The sequence below is a fragment of the Aegilops tauschii genome, chromosome 6, assembly GCF_002575655.3.
Source record: "Aegilops tauschii subsp. strangulata cultivar AL8/78 chromosome 6, Aet v6.0, whole genome shotgun sequence".
NCBI lineage: Eukaryota > Viridiplantae > Streptophyta > Magnoliopsida > Poales > Poaceae > Aegilops > Aegilops tauschii.
In genome coordinates, this window is record NC_053040.3 from 34,593,854 (window position 1) to 34,614,771 (window position 20,918).

Here is a 20,918-nt window from a genome sequence, read left to right on the forward strand (position 1 = left end):
CCTAGGGAAAATCCTAGGGAGACTTGCCCCCCCCAAGCCAAGCAGGTGGAGGCTTGCCTCCCAAGCCAGGTGGAGGCGCCTCACCTTCCCAAGTAACGTGGGAAAGGGTGTGGGGGGCGCACCACCCCTTAGTGGGCTGGTTTGCCCCTTCCCCTTTCCCTATGAGGCCCTCCAACACTTGCCGGGGCTCCCGAAACACCTTTCGGTCATGCTGGCCATAGCCTGGTACCCCCGAAACACTTCCGGACTCCAATACCATTCGTCCAATATATCAATCTTCACCGCCGAACCATTCCGGAACTCCTCGTGATGTCCGGGATCTCATCCGGGACACCGAACAACCTTCGGTAACCACATACTATTTCCCATAACAACTCTAGCATCACCGAACCTTAAGTGTGTAGACCCTACGAGTTCGGGAACCATGCAGACATGACCGAGACACCTATCCGGCCAATAACCAATAGCGGGATCTGGATACCCATATTGGCTCCCACATGTTCCAATGATCTCATCGGATGAACCACGATGTCGGGGATTCAATCAATCCCGTATACAATTCCCTTTGTCAACCGGTATGTTACTTGCCCGAGATTCGATCGTCGGTATCCCAATACCTCGTTCAATCTCGTTACCGGCAAGTCACTTTACTCATTCCGTAATGCATGATCCCGTGACTAACTACTTAGTCACATTGAGCTCATTATGATGATGCATTACCGAGTGGGCCCAGAGATACCTCTCCGTCATACGGAGTGACAAATCCCAGTCTCGATTCGTACCAACCCAACAGACACTTTCGGAGATACCTGTAGTGTACCTTTATAGCCACCCAGTTACGTTGTGACGTTTGGTCCACCCAAAGCATTCCTACGGTATCCGGGAGTTGCACAATCTCATGGTCTAAGGAAATGATACTTGACATTAGAAAAGCTCTTAGCAAACGAACTACACGATCTTGTGCTATGCTTAGGATTGGGTCTTGTCCATCACATCATTCTCCTAATGATGTGATCCCGTTATCAATGACATCCAATGTCCATGGTCAGGAAACCATAACCATCTATTGATCAACGAGCTAGTCAACTAGAGGCTTACTAGGGACATGTTGTGGTCTATGTATTCACACATGTATTACGGTTTTCAGTTAATACAATTATAGCATGAACAATAGACAATTGTCATGAACAAGGAAATACAATAATAACATTTTATTATTGCCTCTAGGGCATATTTCCAACAATCATCATCTTCCTGATGTCTTCGTTGTGGTTGCTCCCTCCCTTTGTTGTGCTCCGGATGAAAATTCGATCCTTGGATCAGGTGGTGGCGGCTCTATGGTGTCGTTCCCTTCTTGAAGGCTCCGTCTTGAAGCGCACGGTCTTGTCGATTCTCAACTTCATCTCTTCGTGGTTTCTCTTCGGAAGAGCGCCGGCGGCTCCATAGTGATGCTTTTTATCTTATCTTGTAATCTACGTCGAGTCTTTCGGTGTGTTGTTGTTGTAACCCTTTAGCACCTATGTATCTTGCCCTGGGTGAGTGTGGGTCGCGTGTGGTGTGTTGGCGTTTGTATCGGTTTCATGTGTTGGCGGTTGTTGCTTTATATATAAAGCGGGGCGAAAGCCTTTTTCAGTAATGTCTTCTACGGCGAAACTGAAGAAATTAGACTGCAGAATGCATAAAATGTAGCTCAGCTGGTGTTTTTTTACGGTACCCTGGTACTCTCAAAGCATACATTGGAGTACCACATAAATCAGGCCGTTTGTTTGAAAGGGTTTAGGGTTTAGGGTTTAGGGTTTAGGGTTTGTCATCTCGTTTCTTCTCAATCGTATCACGCAATTCCGAATCCATTCTCCATCTTCGTGGTTGTCTGTTTGCACTTGGCAAAATCACAGCAGTACTGCACTTGTTTTGCTGTGAAAGAGAGTTAAATGGTTAGGCAGCAAAACAAAATCAATAAAGTGTTTGTAGCTGGTTAGAGAGGACCGTGCATATCTGAGATAAGAAATTCTGCCTCACCCGACAGTCTTACAGTCTTATCTCAGCTTTGTTAAGCATCATCTCTCGTATGTAATGCAGTACCGTAATAGCTCGTACATACAGGAAGGTGCATATTTGGGAATTTTTGTCAGAAAAAACCACATACGTTTTCAGATTGACAAAAAAGACCACTTGCTCATCGTATGGACAAAAGAGACCAGCTATGCCGTGGCGGCAGGCCCGGCAGCCGACGCGTGGCACCTGCCGCCACAGACCACGGCGGCAGGGCTTGCCGCCACAGCGATATCCTGCACTGGAGTGATTTAATTTTACAGGTAACACTGAATTTCTTACCTATAGCCATGATCATCAAATAGTAACTTTACACATCTGTGGATTTTTCTCATTTTACATATGTTTGTACGATCTATTAAAGGGTTCCCTATTAATCTCTGTAGCTTAAATAATTCCGGACTGTTAAGAAACCAATGCAAAATTAAGAGATTTGCTTAATGTGAACTAAAACCAGCTGAATTATCTATGTTACATTTTCTTTTTGCAGATGAAAAGTGCTCCAGCTACAAAAACCACAGAGGTTGGCGTTTCATTATCTGCAATCCCAAATAAGTTTAGTCATTTGAACAAATTCTTCAGCAAGGATACTCCTTCCGCTGCAGCAACCATTGGAGCCATGGTTTGAGGTCCTTTAAGGTGCCACACCACGAGGGCATGGTGATCCCCGACCAGCTCCGCTGTTGATGATAATAACATCCTTCTTGTACATGGTCTAGTTACATTATTTTTTCTTTGATGTTGGTGTTGAGCTTGTCGGACCATAATTAATGTGAAGTGTAGTGAAAAAGAAAACCAGAAGCGTAGCAAAAAGGGAAGTCGGAGATATCATGCAGTTGTATGTTGTGAACATCTGGAAATAGCAGTGCCAAGAATTCTTCAATGTTCCTCACTACTCTGATTCATTTGGCACCATCATTCTTGGAGTCACGGTTTCCGTTTTGGTAAATCATATCCATTGTGTGACGAGTTGGGGCTTTGTTAGTAGTTTATTTGTTTTTCGATTTGTGATGTATTATGTAAATCCAGTCCAGAGATTTGGTCAGATGAATTCAGTGCGCTGAATATGTCCATCGACGACATAATATGATGATATTTTGTTTAGAATGGCGACTGAATTGGCATGGCATTGCTACTAGTCTTCGCTTGGTTCATCTTTTTTGCTAACTTGTCCCAATTTGCAATGCTGAAGTTGCATATAGATCATCAGTGCGAATGATGCGATGAATCTGCTTTACTAGTAGAGTTTCATGTGAAGAATTGATTTGAGATCTATCTTAGTTCTGTTAAGATCAAGGTAGTATTCTTCAAAAAAGATATCTTATAAATTGATACATAGTAGTAGTAAATACAGTTGAACGGCCATCATTACATCTGAACAAGTCTCTTTATTATATGAGTGTTGTCGTCGCAATTCAAATAGGATGCTGTTCTCATTCACTGTTTGGTTGTTTTTTGCACTGAATAAGATCACCAGTCCAAACATCGATCATAAACATACAGGACTCCCTGACATCATGTCTCCAAATTCTTCAGTTTCTATCTAATGACGAAAAGAAATTTTACAGCTAAAGTACAGATTACATAAAATCTTATTTCCCATACATAAAGTACAGATTACATAACACTTGTCTTTCCCAAACAGATGACCATTTTTCAAAAGAAAAATGTCTAACTTCGATTTGCTCTGCATCCGTGCATTTAAAAGCTCTAGCAGAAGGATGAAGGCTCCATCCGTGTTTACCGCCCTGGTCAAATCAACATTTCAGTCGTATCAGATAAATGGCACCAGGATTTAAAATATGAAATTTTTTCATTTCCATACATAGTATAGCTGCTAACTTTATGTTTCTCTGAATCACCATGATATTAAATGGACCATCAATCAAAGCAACCGACAAAACATGAGGGGAAATACACAACAGCTTCAGTTGATAGCTACTGATGTTTTGCTTAGCACATTGCTCATGGTTTGTCTCAATGACTTCACTTTCAGCTTTTTACATAATATATCAAAAAGACAAACCAAGAAGAGAACTGTGATATAGTTTCATGTAAGGAATAACAAGACTGAAGCAGAGACTGCTAGCGGTGGTACCTAGAATGAAGACGTGGTAGAAATAAGTATTTTTAGATAATATAATTATAATCTCATGGCTACCATCATGTCCATCTTCCTATGCTGTTCTTGTGCGCGCTTATTTTTTTCCTTCTCTTCATCCCCTGAATCATATTAAGCATTATAATCAGATCCTCACTCTAGTAAACTGAAGGTCCGTGGTCCAATTATGCGAGGGGGCATTCTTGTTCAGTTTGAATTTTACCTCTTTCTTTTGATGTTTTCTCCACCCCAAGTTTCTCCTGTAATCAACTCCGGTCTGACGAGTCATGGGGAACAAATAATCACAGTGGACATAGGTACAGGGGCTGGGGCTGGCTCTGCTCATGGACCTCTCGTCATGGCATAGCCGCTCAACCTCGCCCACGGGCGGCTCGCCTGCACATACCGAGAGGATTAGAGGACATGGAATGACAAATTACCCGGACATACCGAGAGGCTAACTTGCTATTGTTTGCTGTACCAACGAATACGTTGCCGCCCTTCCGCGATAGTGGGCAACCTGTCCTCCGGTCGCCACGCCTCCATCTGCGGCATCTCCCACATCCTGGCCGCGACTGCGGCCCTCAGCCCCGATCTGTTCGGCCGCCACCGCCGGTCTCACCGCCAACTGCAGCCTGCTTGTTCGCCGCGACATGAATGGGGATTAGGGCTAGGTCGGTCAAAATTATTGTAGCCAAGGAAAAAATAAAATACACCAGAGCTGCTGAGATTACCTTTTTGCCCCTTAAGTGAAGGTACTCCGAGTGTTTTTAAGTCAGTACTCCGTGGGATTAGCAATGGAGTACCAGATCATATGAGCCACAGGATCGGAGGAAATGGACGGACCCATTCTAGTTTCAGTGTGTTGTTGTTGTAGTCCTTTAGCACCTATGTATCTTGCCCTGGGTGAGTGTGGGTCGCGTGTGGTGTGTTGGCGTTTGTATCGGTTTCATGTGTTGGCGGTTGTTGCTTTATATATAAAGCGGGGCGAAAGCCTTTTTCGGTAATGTCTCCTACGGCGAAACTGAAGAAATTAGACTGCGGAATGCATAGAATGTAGCTCAGTTGGTATACAAAGAATTTGTCAATCCTTGCTACAGAAGCAGAAGTTGTGACATAAAACTAAACTAAACCAGACACCGCAATGAATTTGTTTTTCAGATCATAATAATTACATAAACACAAGGAAAACTTCAAGCTTCAGACACTCCATGAAATTGCAACTCGGGCTACTAGCGAGCGATTCAACGCGTTGTCACACCAGAGTAAAATTCCCAACGGTTCTGCTGAAAGCGGTTCATTGAGTGAATCTCCTCGGCAATTCCAGGGAACCTATTGGTTGTCCACCAGAACCAATGAAGTGATCAGTGTCGTGGATCCAAGAGCCATGAGCCTTGCCCGGCGGGGACACGATCTGGCGCTCCCATGGTAGTTGTGTAGGAGAAACCTCGCAGGTTGCTGACGAAGCAACTTAGGAGGCCTGAGCTGTGGAAAATGATGATGTCGGATACGATGCGACGCCAGCAGTTGCAAACGAGGCAGGCATGGGGAAGTAGGTTTTCGTCGTCCAGCGGCACCACCGCCCGCGACATCTTGCCCTCCTCACAGCTCGTGCGTCAGGGGTAAATGGTCAAGTGATCAGGGTCGTGGATCTGCATTTGCACAAACACCTAGTCAGTAATTTAGTCAGGCCATATGCCTACACTAGCTTCTGCTGATCATTAGGGAAAACGTTAATTTTGCTCCAAATTTGGTTAAAAGAGCATCTCTGATTAAAAAGAGACGGAGCAGTATAGATCAAGATAAACTTAAATAAGCATTTCATTAACCTTGAGGAAGTTGACTCTTAAGTGTCCATTCAAAGCTGTAGCTCTAGTACCATATATGCTTCATGTACAAAGTCTTTTTAGACACATCATTCCAAGGATTCAACCCACCTTGAGCTCCCTGCTCAAATACAAACACCATGGCAATTAATTGACAAGTCCATATCTTAATTGCAAAACCAAGAGTGAGTTTTCAGTAGTACAAACCAATTCATGTCTTGGGAAGCACGGATCACATAGTCAAGTAAGCAATCACCATGAACCAAGAAGCCTCGTGTTTCCGATCATTAGAAAATGATGTGAAAGGATGGGAGTGACTCGACAAGGAAAAGATAGGCCCATGTAACGCAGAGTGACCCCAAGGCATGTGTGATGTCCTCGGTTTCGATGTTGCATGGGAAGTAGGGATTTGCCAAGATATGCACAATGGATATGAAGTCCTACTAAGCATATGCAAATAAACCATCCCACAAGATGAACAGAATTAGCTATGAGTGCTAAGCTCTACATGATGAATAAATGGGTAAGAAAAGTGATAAGTATAAAGCCTAAGCAATAAGACTCATCTCGCTCTAAATGAAGACTGAGAGCTTGATAGAGAGAAAACATGGCACCTATCCTATTCTACTTTACCTCTTCTTTTTTTACTATCTCTTTTGTCTTTTTTCCTTTTTCCTTTTCCTTTTCCTTTTTCTTTTTTTCCTTTTTTTTCTTTTTTCTTTCCTTTTCTCTGCCCAACAAAAGAATGAAAGGTGCCAACCAAAGCTCTAATATATGAAAATAAAAGCAAAAATGGTTGGTGAGTTTCAACAAGAGCTAATAATGATGACCAATATGCCTCCTTAAAAGATGTGCAAAGCAAAATATGAATGTGCATGGCAAAAGAATCCACTACTTGGAATAGCAAATGAGGAGGTGCTATGATAGGTAGATATGATGGACTCATTGGAAAACTGAATAGGTTAACGGGAGTTTCTCTTTTCTTTTTATTCTTTTTTGGGCTAATTTTGCCTTTTGGCCTTTTTTTTTCTCTCACGGTTGATTCAACTGTTCTATCAAACTTGGTTTCTTACCTCTCACGCTCACACTCTTTTTAGTGAGAAACTCCACAAGGGGTTGGGGATGTACCGGTGGAGTATGCTAGATCCCATTGTAGGAAATGCAATGCCAAGTACTGATGAGGCTAGCAACATAAGATAAAAGGATGATCGGCTTGGAGAACATATTGTCATGATGAAATGCAAACCTGAAAATGTTAACTCTATAAAAAGGTTGTGGAAGCTTAGTAAACTCGAAAACCATTTAGTCCTGAACTAGCAAGTACACCACCATGTCTTCATGAGTGACCACGAAGCTTTAAATGCACTATTTTGAAGCATAGCAGAGGAGATAAGAACACCTGCACAGAAGATAGAATTGTGAGAACACCACAAATTTCTTCCAGGAACAGAAAAACGCACACTGAAATGCCATTAACTGATTTGTCAACTTGTGAGAAGATAAGTGTTGTGGAGAAGAAATCTTCAATTAATGCTCTAGGAAAAGTAATTTCCAAAGAAAAAAAGGAAAACTGAATATTAAATTCGTTTCACTGCCTATATCTGAATATCTGATATGTCATGAGGCTAATTGGATTTCTTACTGAAAGATCAGATGGTTGGGAACAAACTAAGAGTTTAAACATAAAGATCAAATGTATTTACCAGATTTATGTGCCTGAAGAAGATAACACAAGACTGTCATGTGAGAACTATGCATCATGCATTGGTGGACTGAATCCCACTATGGTAGAAAAATGTACAACTCCCAAGACAGAGAGTCCTGCACAGTGAATGGAAACAGAGAACTGTTCAGTTTAAGCAGCAATGAGGCAAAATAAACCTCAAACACGGTTTTCCATGCATGGGATCAGAAAAAAGCAAGGTTAATTTGGGATAGATACAAGCATGGAAATATGCCAATTATTGAAGTACAGTATGATTATGCATGTACTGAGTACTGACCAGATTATGGACAGACTGGAAGATACATATTGAGATCTCCAGGATAGCATTTCTTCAGCTGGACTTAACTTAATCATGTCATTACAACTTGCTTACCAGGAGAACCAGGTCCGCCTGAACTGGCAGGACCACACCTTTTACCGATATTGATCTAAAAAGACCAGGGTAACATCATAACATTAGTTTCTGATTGTACATTTCTAATTGAAATATGGAACAGATCAACCAGAGTACGGCACTTACAATGCATCACCCATTGGTAAGTGAGGTTAGTTTGCACGTAAACAGATTTGCAGCGTACAAATCATCTGGACAAGTGACATCCTAATTTAGTGTTGGCTGATCAAAATTGCACAAGTATTCTGTGGACAGGAATGGACCTTTTCTTTTCTGTGTGCAGAAGTAGGTACTTACCAGCACCTGGTGGTTCCCATAACCCTTCATACATGGAGAAAACTTGAGATTTTTTTTACAAAATTCAGAACAAATTCAAAATGTCACATGATGAATTTGTGAGACTTCACTTCATGTTGCTGTTGTGAATCATGATCCATTTCCTTGTAGTGAAATTTGCAGTGCTCCTAAATCTGGTTCAAAAGAAAGTCAGACCTTATTATGAAGATAGAAAAATAGAGCTCAACAGGTGTCGATCTTATAAAGTCCTAGGATACACTTCCTTGGATTAAGAGAATTCGCAGGCTTTCCCGTAGTTTGCTTCCGAGAAATATACAATGTTTCAATTGCTTAAGTAAAGACAAGATTAATGTATGCAGCAACTTTTTCAGATTGGTGTGACATTTAATCTTAAAAGGTTCACTTGGCACAACTAGGAAATGATTATTTTTATTTTCTAATCATCAAGGTATCTATACTATTGACAGAGCAGTCTTAAAGTTCCATTTTACATATATGCACTTACCAGATCTATAACGCTTGTAGAAATCCTACAAGTGTACAAAAGTGGATAATTCCAGGATAGAGTCCTGCACAATAAATGGAAACAGAGCATTGTTCAGATTAAGCAGTATGTACATACTGATCAAAAAGATGGTCTGGATATCAAGTGTACATACTGACCAGATTTTATGTACAGGCAGAGCAAGCCACAAGACCCCCATGTGAGAACTGTGAGTCCTCGAAGGGCTCAGAGATGTGCAACTCCAAGGTAGAGCACTGCAGTATTAAAACCAGTGGGTTGTTCAGAAAACTCGTTTCTTAGTAATGAGGCAAACAAAACCGAAAAAAATGTTTTCCCTTGTATGGATCAGGAAGAAGCAAGGTCAATTGGGGACAGAAACAAACATGGAAGTATTACTATGTGTTGACATGAAGGGGAAGTGGCTAGGAAAGGGTGGATTAACATACTGTAGATGAAATTGCTAGACAGTAAATTGAACTATTGGATTATGGGTTGATGAGGCATGCACTGACCAGATCATGCACAGGATGCAAGATACAATTCGTGCTCGCAGTGGCAACTGAGTGTCAGAGGACTGTGCTTGGATACGGAGAGAATTCAACCAGGGTAGAAGATTTACAAACAGAAAAGGCGAAAAGCAGACCCTGCACAGAGTATTAAAAAGATGTGGTATATTCAGATGAAACAACAATAATTACCGTAATCCAAACAAAAAGTGAATGGCTTTAATGTTTATGAGGTTAGAGAAGGCAAAGGGAATTCACGTGTAGGTACTAGGAGTGAGTAGTACAGAAGAAAGAAGTGTTTTGTTTACCTTGGATTGGTCAGAAGAAACTTGCTGCACCGAAAAGAAGATAAAATCCTGCAAGAGTAGATGGTGAGAGAAAGATGCAACGTTAGTTAGGGACAAGATGTGAACGGTTAACGTCGTTGTTCACATGAAGGGAAAATGGCTACTGTAGAATATAAATTTCGAAGCGGCACGAAATTGTTACTGGAGTTATGGGATGATTACGCACATGGCGGATGAGATACAGACTGAAGTCTTGGTGCTTGCAGTGGCAAAAACTGATGAGAGCCTGAGAACGAACTACACTTGTATACAGAGAGAGTTGTACGACGCTGACGATGTAAAAAACAAAAAGAGAGCCCTGCACAGAAGATTAAAACAAGTGATTTATTCAGTTCAGATGAAACGTCAGTAATTCCTAAGAACCAAACAAAAAAATATGAATAAAGGGCTATTGTAAAATAAATTTCGAAGCAGGGCATGAAAGTGTTATTGGGGTTGTGGGATGATTACGCACATGATGGATGATACAGACTGAATCTTGGTACTTGCACTAGCAAAAACTCATGAGAGCCTGAGAACGAACTACACTTTGTATACAGAGAGACTTCTACGAGGGCTGATGATGAACCAATCAAGGAGAAAAAAGAGAGCCCTGCACAGAAGATTAAAATAAGTGGGTTATTCAGTTCAGATGAGACGTCAGTAATTCTTAAGAACAAAACAAAACAAAATCTGAATGATCTCGAAGCTAACCTTGAGCGAAAGCAATGGGAACTGTTGAGTAGGAACTATAAGAATGAGAAGAGGATAAGGACGTGTTTTTTACCTTGGAAGGAATTGTCAGACGAAGATTATTGGAATCGTCCCTATTAACCTGCGGCACTGCCTTTTAAGCTGCTCGCTGTTGCCGTAACTGAACACATCTAGTACTCGCAAGGATTTGGGGAGCCCGTCCTCGGGAAGTGATTTGATTTCAGGACAACTCATGATGCATAATTCATGCAGAGAACTCGGGAGGGCGTCCTTGGGCACCGATTTGATGGCAGGACAATCCTCAATCTTTAATTTTCCCAGAGAAGTTGGGAGGCCGTCCGAAAAAGTGGGAAGCAATTCGAGCTTAGAACACCCGTAGATCAGTAATTGCTGCAGAGAACTCGGGAGGCCATCCTTGGGCAATGCTTTCATGGAACATAAGCGGATCTCTAATTTCTGCAAAGACCTCGGGAGGCAGTCCTTGGGCAGCGACTGGAGGGATGGGCATCCACTGATATATAATTGCTTGATGCTGGCAAGTGTATGTAGACCTGCAGGGAGGAACTGCAATTTGTGGCAGGAAATAAAGTAGAGTTCTTGGAGGGAGGTGAGAAGCACTAGGGCCTCTCCTCTGATGGGCTCCACCTCTTTGCTAAGATAGAAGGACAATGTGGTGAGGGAGGTAGAGAGCAGGCTGCAGATGGACTCTGCCAAAACTCGTATGCTCAAGGTATGTAGTTTTGAGGAACGGCTGACGCTTAGTTTTGTGAGGTCCTCCATGTGGCCAAGATGGAGTACTTCCAGGTTGCATAGGTTTGTGAGATCCAAAATGACTTGTTCAACGTTGACTAGTTCGAGTGTTTCAAGGGAGGTCGGGAAAGGGAAACAAGACGAGGAGGAGCCCGAATAGGAGGAAAGCAAATTGGAGCAACCATCTGCGATCACTCGGCGGAGGGAGCGTAGACGCTGGAGACCTCCTGCTGCTTCGTTGTTGCCGCCCCCTGAACCAGAATTGGGGACTATTCTCAGCTCACGGCAATTGTAGACTTTTAACTCCTGTAGTTGGGTAGGCAAGAGCAGCAGTCCTCCTTCTGCCATCGCCACTATTTCCTCCTCTTCGTTTGTGTGTTGCTGCTGTGATCCACTCTGCTGATTAGACACACCAAGTTCTGTTATCTTTTCGCAATCAGCTATACTCAGGCTGGTGAGCTTGGGTAAATGAGAGAGCAGTTGAGTCAGTTCTTTCCCGCTAGCCCCACTGTCAGAAATGCAGAGTTCTTCAACTGGAACCTCATATGTGACATGGCTCTCGCCTCTGATTGGCGACAGAACAATACTCGAACGACCCGTTATAGTGAGGTGCTGCAGAGATGTTAGCATTTGGATCATGTGCAAGGGCAAAGGAGGGCAATTGAATAGAGAAAACTCTTTTAGACCACTCAAATAACAGAAAGACAACTTATTCCAAAACAAGCTATCTGTACCATCCGCTGCCACAATGGACAAGTGTAATCCTGGTATGTACATTCCTTCTGAGTAAGTGCGTAGCTGAAAATTTGATCCTGATTGTTCTATCTTAATGGAGCATGGAGTACGGGTCCAAGGGATAGGAGGCATTGTCCTCAGGTTTGGGCATCCTACAACCGTGAACTCACGTAGTCTAGGGAACAAGGTCATGTTTGCTCCTTCTTGCGCTGGTTGAGAGCAAGTAGAACATGAAAACGGCAACTCCTTAAGTTCAGGGCAGTCTTCAATAATGAGCACTTCCAGGTGGAAGAAGAACCCGCAAGTTTGATTTCCAGCCCACTTTGTCAACTTTGGCATCTTAACAAACACTAGCTTTTTCAAATTTTGAAAACCTTTTTTTTCAAGACATTTTTTTTGGAAGTTTGGGTTTGAGATGCAACACTTGCACTCATCACGGAGCTCATCAACCCACCAGAACTCTCCTAATGGTGGAAAAGTTTTCCAAGATACATCAGCCAAGTGAAGAGATTCCAAATTTTTGACCAAGAGGTTCTCACCTAGCCATGTTGGGCAACTAGTGCCTCCGTGCCCTCTAATGCAAAGATCTCGAAGGTCACTATGCGGTACAAGATTTTCAAGAACATTTCCTTCTCTTGTAGGATCCGTGTTAGATCGTTGCACATCCCACTCTAATGTTAGTTCACGCAAGTGGTTTCTGTGTATTGGCCTTATTTCCTTTCCCCGGGCCCCTTTTTCTTGCACCTTTTCAAGATTATAAATGCTAAGTGACCCTCCAAGCTCTGTTAATTGCGCTAGCTGACTTAGTTCGAAACCATTAGTTTGTTTTCCAACTTCAAATCTTCTTAATTCTGAAAGCAATTTAAGTTTTCCCACCTCAGGTATGTCAGAAAGAACTAGAGGCATATTACGCAGCTTTACAAGGTTGGTGATATGTCTTATCGAAACAGGGACGTTGCATTTTTCAATATTTATTATCTCTAGATGATAAAATCTGAACAGCATACTAGGCAAGTCGATGTGGCCTGTGTTATGTGATGGCTCAATCCTTAGGTAACGAAGATGGATAGTTTTTGAAAAGTTATGCAGAATGTCCTTCATAGAGTATGATGCTCCAGATAGAAAAATTGTGCGAAGTGCTTTAGCTTTTCTAAACAGATCACAAAAGGTCTTGGCGAAGCTTCCATGGTATTGTCCAAACAACATCAGAGTACGTAGGTTTTCAACTTTCAGTCGTTTACCTAATGCACTCAAATCCTTTTTATAGTCGTCGAAACTGATTCTATCATTAACATCTTTATCATCTACAATTATGGATAAATGACGTATATACGAGGAGATGTGTATGGACCTGATATTAGAACTAGATATACTAACGCATTCATACGATGAAACCTTGGTAGCCAATTCATGCAATAGATCATGAATAACATAATAATAACGACCATCTTTTTTTTTGTCTTTCTTGAAAAACCCGTAATTGACCAACTCATTCAAATGGTCTAGTCCAACATCTTCAGTCCTTTTATTTTGATCATATGGTTGCAAAATACCTAGTCCTATCCACAGTTGAACTAACTCCTTGCTATCAAATTCGTAATCTTCTGGAAACAAAGCACAATATACAAACAATTGTTTTAGATGGAAAGGGAGAAAATCATAGCTAAGTTTGAGGGCTGGCATGATGTCACTCTCACTGGTTTGTAATTCCCACTCTTTGCTTTCTAGAACCCTTTTCCAATGGTCCAAAGTAAGTTGGTTTCTTAGTAATCTACCTACAGTTTTAGTTGCAAGAGGGGAACCTTTCAAATGGTCCACTACTTTGTGACCAATCTCAGATAATTCAGGATGTTCTTCCCATGGTTGTTGCTTGTTACCAAATATACATGTTTCAAAAAAACGCATGGTGTCTGCATCATCTAGTCTTTCCAGTTTTAGTTCACCATTGGTTGTCTTAACCATTTCTGCTACCTTTGGTATTCGGGTTGTGACTATAATCAAATTACCCTCAGACTCTACCTTCTTTAAAGGTGCTATTAGTTTTTTCCACTCATCCTCCTGATATGTCCAGACATCATCCAAGACAAGTAAGAATCTCTTAGCTTTTAATCTTTGTTGGATAAGTTCGTCGGCACTAGCGTTAACCTTTTCACCAACAACACTATCGATTTTTTTGGCCATCTCTTGTGCCAACCTATCTGCACTGAAATCGAAAGAGACACATATCCAAATTGAAGCCTGGAAATATCTATTTACTTCTTGGCATATGTGTTGCGTAAAAGTTGTTTTTCCAATACCCCCCGGTCCAAAAATTGGAAGCACGTTAAGTTTATTGGGACAGTACTCGCGACTAATAATGCAATCTACAATTTTCTTTTTTTGGTCATCCCTCCCGTATAACTCAGGTTCTATAATCTCTGATGTGGTCTTGGATCTGTTTTTAGCAATTTCTTTGGTATGGGTACGGCTGGAGCCCAACAAATCTAGATTAAGAATTATGGAGACCTTAGCACATACTTCCTTCAGCTGCTCTACCATGTCCATCATTGTTTTAGACATTTGCACCCTATCAAACATCAATTCTGGTATTTCTATATCACAGTCTCTCTGCCTTGCACACTCTGAAATGATAGGTTGAGGATCATCATCATGGACAGATATGGGAGAGTAGCATGGAAAGTGTTTACCGAAAGTGTGGGCAGCATTGCGAGCAGTTGCGATGACCTTGGGCATGCATTTGCCATCAACCTTCTTGACACCCTTGTTGGCGGGCGTCAGTGACGAGGAGCCGATGCTCTGCCTGCCACACAAGCGTACACCAGATAGGCATCCTTGCTTGCCATCATTTTCTTGGTGAACACCGGGATCACTTTCTTGGTGAACACCGGGATCACTTTCTTGGTCACCATCACGGCTAGCATCACCCAAGCACGGGAGGCACTTAAGTTTGTTGGTAACATGCCTCGCCGTGTGTTCAACATTGATGCGGAGGCCCTGGACAGAACCCACAGCATTCATGTCAGTGGCATGGTAGGTTCCTTTAAGGGCGTCCTGGATGCGGAAGTACTCCAGCTCATCCAGCACATCATCAGCCCCGTATGCCAGCTGCTGCAGCTTGCGGAGGAGCTCCTTGAGCGCAATGCCACGGATGTCCCTGCTCTGCGCATTCTCAAGCATCCCATGCGCATACAGCAGCTCCATCTTGAGGGCGTCGATGTTGCGATCAAGCTCAACACTAGCTGCCCAGGACTCCAGCAAGCCATCCGTGACGGGGGCCAGCGCCTTGCCCAGCACCCACTTCGTTGCGCCAATGGCGGTGTCCATCCTCGGGCTGAAATACCATTTGCGAATAAATTAATTAGTCACCATCAGAGAGGGGCAGAGCCTGGATTTAGACATGGCAGAGGCGAGAAACCAATTTGTACCCTTATTTATGACCCTGGACAACAGTTTTTTTTGTATCCGCATCTTGTTGTGGTGATCCGAAAAATAAATATTCAAAGCATTTGGATGGCTAACATGATAGCAGGGTACCTACAGGTGCGCCTACTGAATTCGCTGAATGAAACAGCATAGCAGGCACGAGGAACGCAGCTTCAAGGAGAGCTCACCAGTACAGGAGGCACAGAAAGATGACGCCACCAGCAGTTCTGGCCAGATGAGGAGGACGCACGGGGGCCTGTGCTCTCGAATGGGACAAGAGTGCGTTTGGTTCGCGTCCTTGGAACCCGTGTGTCTGACCAATGGAGGATCTCGGGGATGGGATATAAAGAGCTGGGAGAAGCTGCGACTGACCCGAAGCTCATTTCATTGAAGAAGAGAACTGGACAAGATTCTTTGCTTAGGCCTCTGGTTCCCGCTATCCCAGTTCCATCCTCACAAGAAAAGGTAGTGAAGAGGAGCAAAGGCAGCTTCTTTGCTTGTTGCTGCGGCATAAGAAAGCATGTCCTTTTGGTAAAGATAAAGCAGGGTTTGATTCTTCCTGTTTGGTTTCCCTTTCCTTCTTCCTCTGATATGTTGTCAATCTATAATGCATGCCAAGTACTGCCTACTTGAAACTGTTCTTAAGGCACCGATCGATTTTAAGCATTTTCTCTTACACTTGAGACATGCAGATAATTAACCTCAAATAGCTCTAAAGCGACAGGTGCTGCCATTGCACTACGTGGAATCTGATACCGATCACAGTGGACATAGTAGGTTCCTGCAACAGGTTACCTAAAAAGCGTGACAAATTAGCTGTGCAATTATGTGCGGTGCAAAGAGAAGTAGTGAGAGGAGCAAAGGCCGCTTCTTTGTTTGTTGCTGCAGAATATGAATGGGTGGGTGCTGACTTTACACTTGTTTCCTTTCTTTTGGTAAAGAAGGATTTGATTCTTCCTGTCTGAATTCCTTTTTCTTTTTTCTCTGGTGAATTGTCAATCTATAGTGTGCGCCAAGTACTACCTACTTGACACTTCCTCTTACTCCTGAGACATGCAGATGACGACCTCAAATAGCTCTGAAGTGACAGGTGCTGGGACTGGACTACGCCGAATCTAATACCGATCACAGCAGACATAGTAGGTTCCTGCAGCAAGTTACCTCAAACATGTGAGAAATTAGCTGAGTAATTATGAACAGCAATAAGAAAAGGGTAAGATGCGTGATTGTCTATAGGAGAATATTATTTAATTAATTGCACACTATAAACAGCTGATGCTGCACATCAGAGATTAAATTACCATTTCGTCACAACCAATAAATAAAAACAAGAATAGATAAAATTGCGAGTGCTTGAGCCCAATACACAAATACTCCCTCTGTTCATCAATATAGGACGTTTTAGACTGACCATACAAGTCTCTAAAGCATCCTATCTTTCCTCTATGGTGTTCATGGAGTAAACTCGCAATACTTGTGTCGAAATGTCCTTCCTTTCCTCTCTGGTGTTCGGTCAATATATCAGTACAGAACATTTGAAACATGCATGCATGATAAAGCACTGCTGCCATTGCTGGTCGAAACACTTTCTATGCAGTAACAAATAGCACCAGGAAGGCAAGTGTATTTCCAACATTCATTAGCTAAAATCAAATCTACTGACCTAATACAACACGGAACATAATCAAATGGAAACAGAGAGAAGAGGCAGGCACGCGCACGCACGCAACATAGAGGGTTGATCTTCGCGTGAAGCATACAAAAGGGAAGAACCAACATCGAAGAAGCCACTTCCTGCATCTCGGCAACCAGAATACAAATCTAGGTACCTGTGGAACAATCAGTGTCATCAGTCAAATGGAAAGACGTTTAAGATATGCAACCTCACAACTTATAATGATTCAAACAGTAAACATTAACTCCGCCATAAGGAGATTGTACCAAAAACAACAAAGTTGAATCATCTCGGTATTGTTGGGAAAAACAGCAATGGAAACAGAGATTATCAATAGGTAATTCATGATGTACGGGCACACTTTGAACTTCTACTGTTAGCACATTCTCAAGTATCTTTGCCATCTTCTCTCACTGGAGGCTTTACCAATTGTTCAAACCCCTACTTCAGAGGCAAATGCTAAACCATCTAGCTTATGAATTCAACTGAGAATTTGAAATATTCTTCATTATCATGGACATATGATGGGATCATGTGGAGTAGAAAAGAAGAAGCATCAGGTTAGCTCATAGGCATATCTTTCAGAAATATACGAGCTCGCTAGTCACCAACTAACTGAATTTAATCAAATTCATCATGTAGAATCCTCAAGCAAGGGGTCTTATTAATTAAAACTTCCCTTCGGTACAAAATAGATGCCATCTTTTTTACACTGCATGGCATAAAAAATAAAGCCCTGCGCACTCCTTCAATCATATCATGTTACTAAAAATAAAAGTAGTAATTCGTGATGAAGGCACTTTTAATGATAAATCTAGTCTTATAACTTTGCCCATCTGTTCAGTATAAAGTCTCCTACCGTGACCCAATTGAAGAAATTAGACTGTACACAATGCATGGCTACAGCCTACAGCTAAATTTCATTGTTCAACTTTTAGGTTTCAGCTGTCATATTTCTACCCTGAGAAAGAACTGCACTGCAGCTATGCACTAGTACTATAGTTATACCATTCTTGCATATGTCAATAGACAGGCAACAATGAAATATAGTCCAATTAGTATACAAAGAATTTGCCAGCCTTGGTTACAGAAGCAGAGCATGTGGCATAAACTAAACTAAACCAGACAACGCGAGAAATTTATTTTCCATATCATAACAATTACATACACCAAACAAGCATGTGAAGAAAACACTATAGAGCGCCATTGCTCTATGTTGAAATCAACAAGCAGCAAAGAATAATTGATACAATACTATTTAAAGTAATTGGCTTAACATGAAAGGATGTGAAAGGCATTCCATCAACCAATTACTGAAAAATAACTTGGTTTTGTTATACCGGCAGTACAAAGGCACACTATTACCTCCATCTTTTTCCAGTTCATAACCATTACATAAAGCACCTCCATGACTATCCTAAAATTTTGTGAAGTTCTTTGTAGTTGTAGATGAGATTCACACTAGTTTTTTTATGTAGTTGTCTCCAACTGTTATATATCTCAACTTCTAGAAATAACTTCACAAGTTTTTCATGTAGTTGTCGCCAACTGTTATATATCTCATCTTCAACAAATAACTTCACAAGCTAGTTTTTCAGGTAATTGTCTCCAACTGTTATGTATCTCATCTTCTAAAAAAGAACTTCACCGCCACACTAAACTGATGAGAAAGTTTCCTAGCTCCGACTTGAACCACATTGTCCAAAGGTAATGTTAATGAAGAATAATATTAGAAACAACTTGGCATCATATTTATGGACAACACACCAGAATGATGCCATCACATCACCTCATTGATTGAGAAAAACTGCACTGCATCTATATGCACTAGCACTGCCATTATACAGTTCTTGCATATGTCAACAGGCAGACAGCTATGAAATTTGTTCAATTATTATAAAGAGAATTTTTCAACTTGGCCACAGAAAAAGAACTGGTGGCATGAGCTAATCTGGATATCAAAAACTATTATTTTTGTAGATCATAAAAAACACATAAACACCAACACACAACCATCGAGATATAGAACTACAGAACAAAATTGGTATGTGATGAAGAGATCATATCAAGCAGCAAAAGAATAACTGATATGATACTACCTAAAATTGTTAGCTTCACATGACAGGATATGAAAGGCATTCCATCAACCAATTACAGAAAAATAACTTGGTTTTGTTACCATACAACCATTGGGAAAGAACACAACAGAACAAAATTGGTATGTATTGAATAGATCATCAAGCAGCAAAAGAATAACTGATACGACACTACTTAAAATTGCTAGCCTAACATGAAAGGATGCGAAATGCATTCCATAGACCAATTATCAAAAAGTAACTTGATTTTTTTATACCAGCAGTGCAAAGGCATGTTATTACCTGCAGCATAGACAGTTTCAAATGGATAATAGCAACGCCGATTGTTGGTGTCGAAAAGTTTCTTGCACTGCAGTGGCTCAAACTTAACCGTGAAGAGGCTCCTACCGGTCCACAGGAACACCAAATTATTGTCCTCAGCATACCCTTCTATGTCTAAGTAATCCTTTGAATCCATGGAGAGGAGCTCGTCCAGTTCAACAGTTCTTCCCATGCCCCATGATGCAACATCATCAAAATCGGTCTTCCTCTTCCATAGTTGGGCGGTGAAGCCTGACACAGAGAGCAAACCCAGCCCACCACCCTCTGCGCGCATGACAGTGAAGCGCCCTTCAGGACTATTGAGTCCTGCATCATAAGACTTATCCGCCGGCAGCGGTATCACGGCTAGGCTCTCCGTCTTCAAATCAAACTCAAGGAGATTGAACAAAGTGGTACCAGCGAGTATCCAGTAAAGGGAATCCCCAACTAGCACAGCGTGCTCCAAACAAACCCTGGTGTGAAGGGAGTTCCCGGATGGCATTGGTGTTGAGAATAGAGTACCCCACACCCCAGTCTCTGAAGAGTAAACACAGGCGAGCAACTTTTTTTCATACTCTGACGCTACCAAAACGACCTGGAAGTGGACGTCTCCGGCACCGGCAGCAGAGCGAAGCACCGCCCCATTGATCAAGGAGTTGTCTGGATCGAACTCCGGGGAATAGGCTAGGAGGTGCTGCTGGCAAGTGACGGGGTCCCACACCAGGAGCTGCGGCGTCTGGTCCAAGATTAACACGAGGCCATGGCGGCACCCGAGTACTCGGACGTGGGACTTAAACTGCAAGGAGAGGCGCCCGGGCGTTGGGGGCGCCCATGGTAGGTTCGAAGCAGAGCTCGGGAATACCTCCGCGGAAGCAGCCGAGGAGTGGAGGGTTGCGGCGGTGGTGGAGGCGGAAGCGGCGGGAGAAGGCTGGATCGGAGGCGAGGCTGCGCCATCGCTTGCAGACGGCGGAGGCGCGGGGTAGGGAGGACGGGAGCGGGGGGAGACGGAGGAGGATCTCGGAGAGTAGGTCGTCGTCGTCCAGCGGCGGCGCCGCCGACGAGCGGGAGCGGAGGAGGGGGCGGCGGCGGGGGCTGGTCATGTCTGTCAGACGCTCACTGATTGGGGACGCGCGTGGTGGACTCCAAATGAATGGATCTGGCATTCTGGCTGAGTGAGGTTGCTATAAAAGGAGAGTGAACGAAGCCCGGCCCACTTTCAGAAAAGGACCACTGAAGCCCACGATGACTGTAAAAAGAACTATTCCAAATTCACTAGTCTTCAAAAAACTCAAAAGGTTCATAGTGATATGCAGAGGTGGACTATATGGTCAACTAAAAATGTGTCCATTTTCCAGCTCAATAAATATGACCATTTTCTCTAAAAAAATGTGACAATTTTATTCAAGAATTGCTAAAAACACTTTCCGGAAATTTTTATATCTGGTTCATCGGGGCATTTTCCGATCCGGACGGCCATATTATCAAAAGTTTT

The 20,918-nt window shown here is 42.5% G+C and overlaps 2 protein-coding genes across 6 annotated transcripts; both read right to left on the reverse strand.

Moving 5' to 3' along the window:
* Nucleotides 1-5,178: 5,178 nt before the first annotated feature.
* Nucleotides 5,179-20,583, reverse strand: LOC109752249 (uncharacterized). Of its 5 annotated transcripts, XM_073500918.1 has the most exons (18): nucleotides 19,409-20,583; nucleotides 17,081-17,184; nucleotides 15,544-16,502; nucleotides 10,521-15,263; nucleotides 10,209-10,346; nucleotides 9,921-10,052; nucleotides 9,716-9,763; nucleotides 9,414-9,545; nucleotides 9,060-9,155; nucleotides 8,902-8,965; nucleotides 8,507-8,569; nucleotides 8,397-8,420; nucleotides 8,226-8,290; nucleotides 7,983-8,133; nucleotides 7,683-7,800; nucleotides 6,187-7,378; nucleotides 5,983-6,100; nucleotides 5,179-5,805 (listed from the first exon to the last, which is right to left on the reverse strand). In XM_073500918.1, exon 4 carries the CDS (start codon nucleotides 15,254-15,256, stop codon nucleotides 10,535-10,537), a length of 4,722 nt encoding a protein of 1,573 aa, XP_073357019.1. In that variant the 5' UTR covers nucleotides 15,257-15,263; nucleotides 15,544-16,502; nucleotides 17,081-17,184; nucleotides 19,409-20,583; the 3' UTR covers nucleotides 5,179-5,805; nucleotides 5,983-6,100; nucleotides 6,187-7,378; nucleotides 7,683-7,800; nucleotides 7,983-8,133; nucleotides 8,226-8,290; nucleotides 8,397-8,420; nucleotides 8,507-8,569; nucleotides 8,902-8,965; nucleotides 9,060-9,155; nucleotides 9,414-9,545; nucleotides 9,716-9,763; nucleotides 9,921-10,052; nucleotides 10,209-10,346; nucleotides 10,521-10,534. The 5 variants fall into 5 exon arrangements, with proteins under 5 accessions (XP_073357019.1, XP_073357017.1, XP_073357018.1 ...); XM_073500916.1 differs by having other exon boundaries at nucleotides 8,397-8,569; XM_073500917.1 differs by having other exon boundaries at nucleotides 8,397-8,569; nucleotides 17,019-17,184; nucleotides 19,409-20,544.
* Nucleotides 19,311-20,526, reverse strand: LOC141025756 (uncharacterized). The gene is made up of 4 exons (XM_073501675.1): nucleotides 20,289-20,526; nucleotides 19,899-19,963; nucleotides 19,409-19,805; nucleotides 19,311-19,315 (listed from the first exon to the last, which is right to left on the reverse strand). The coding sequence occupies exons 1-4, from the start codon at nucleotides 20,524-20,526 to the stop codon at nucleotides 19,311-19,313; spliced, it is 705 nt and encodes a 234-aa protein (XP_073357776.1).
* Nucleotides 20,584-20,918: the final 335 nt, after the last annotated feature.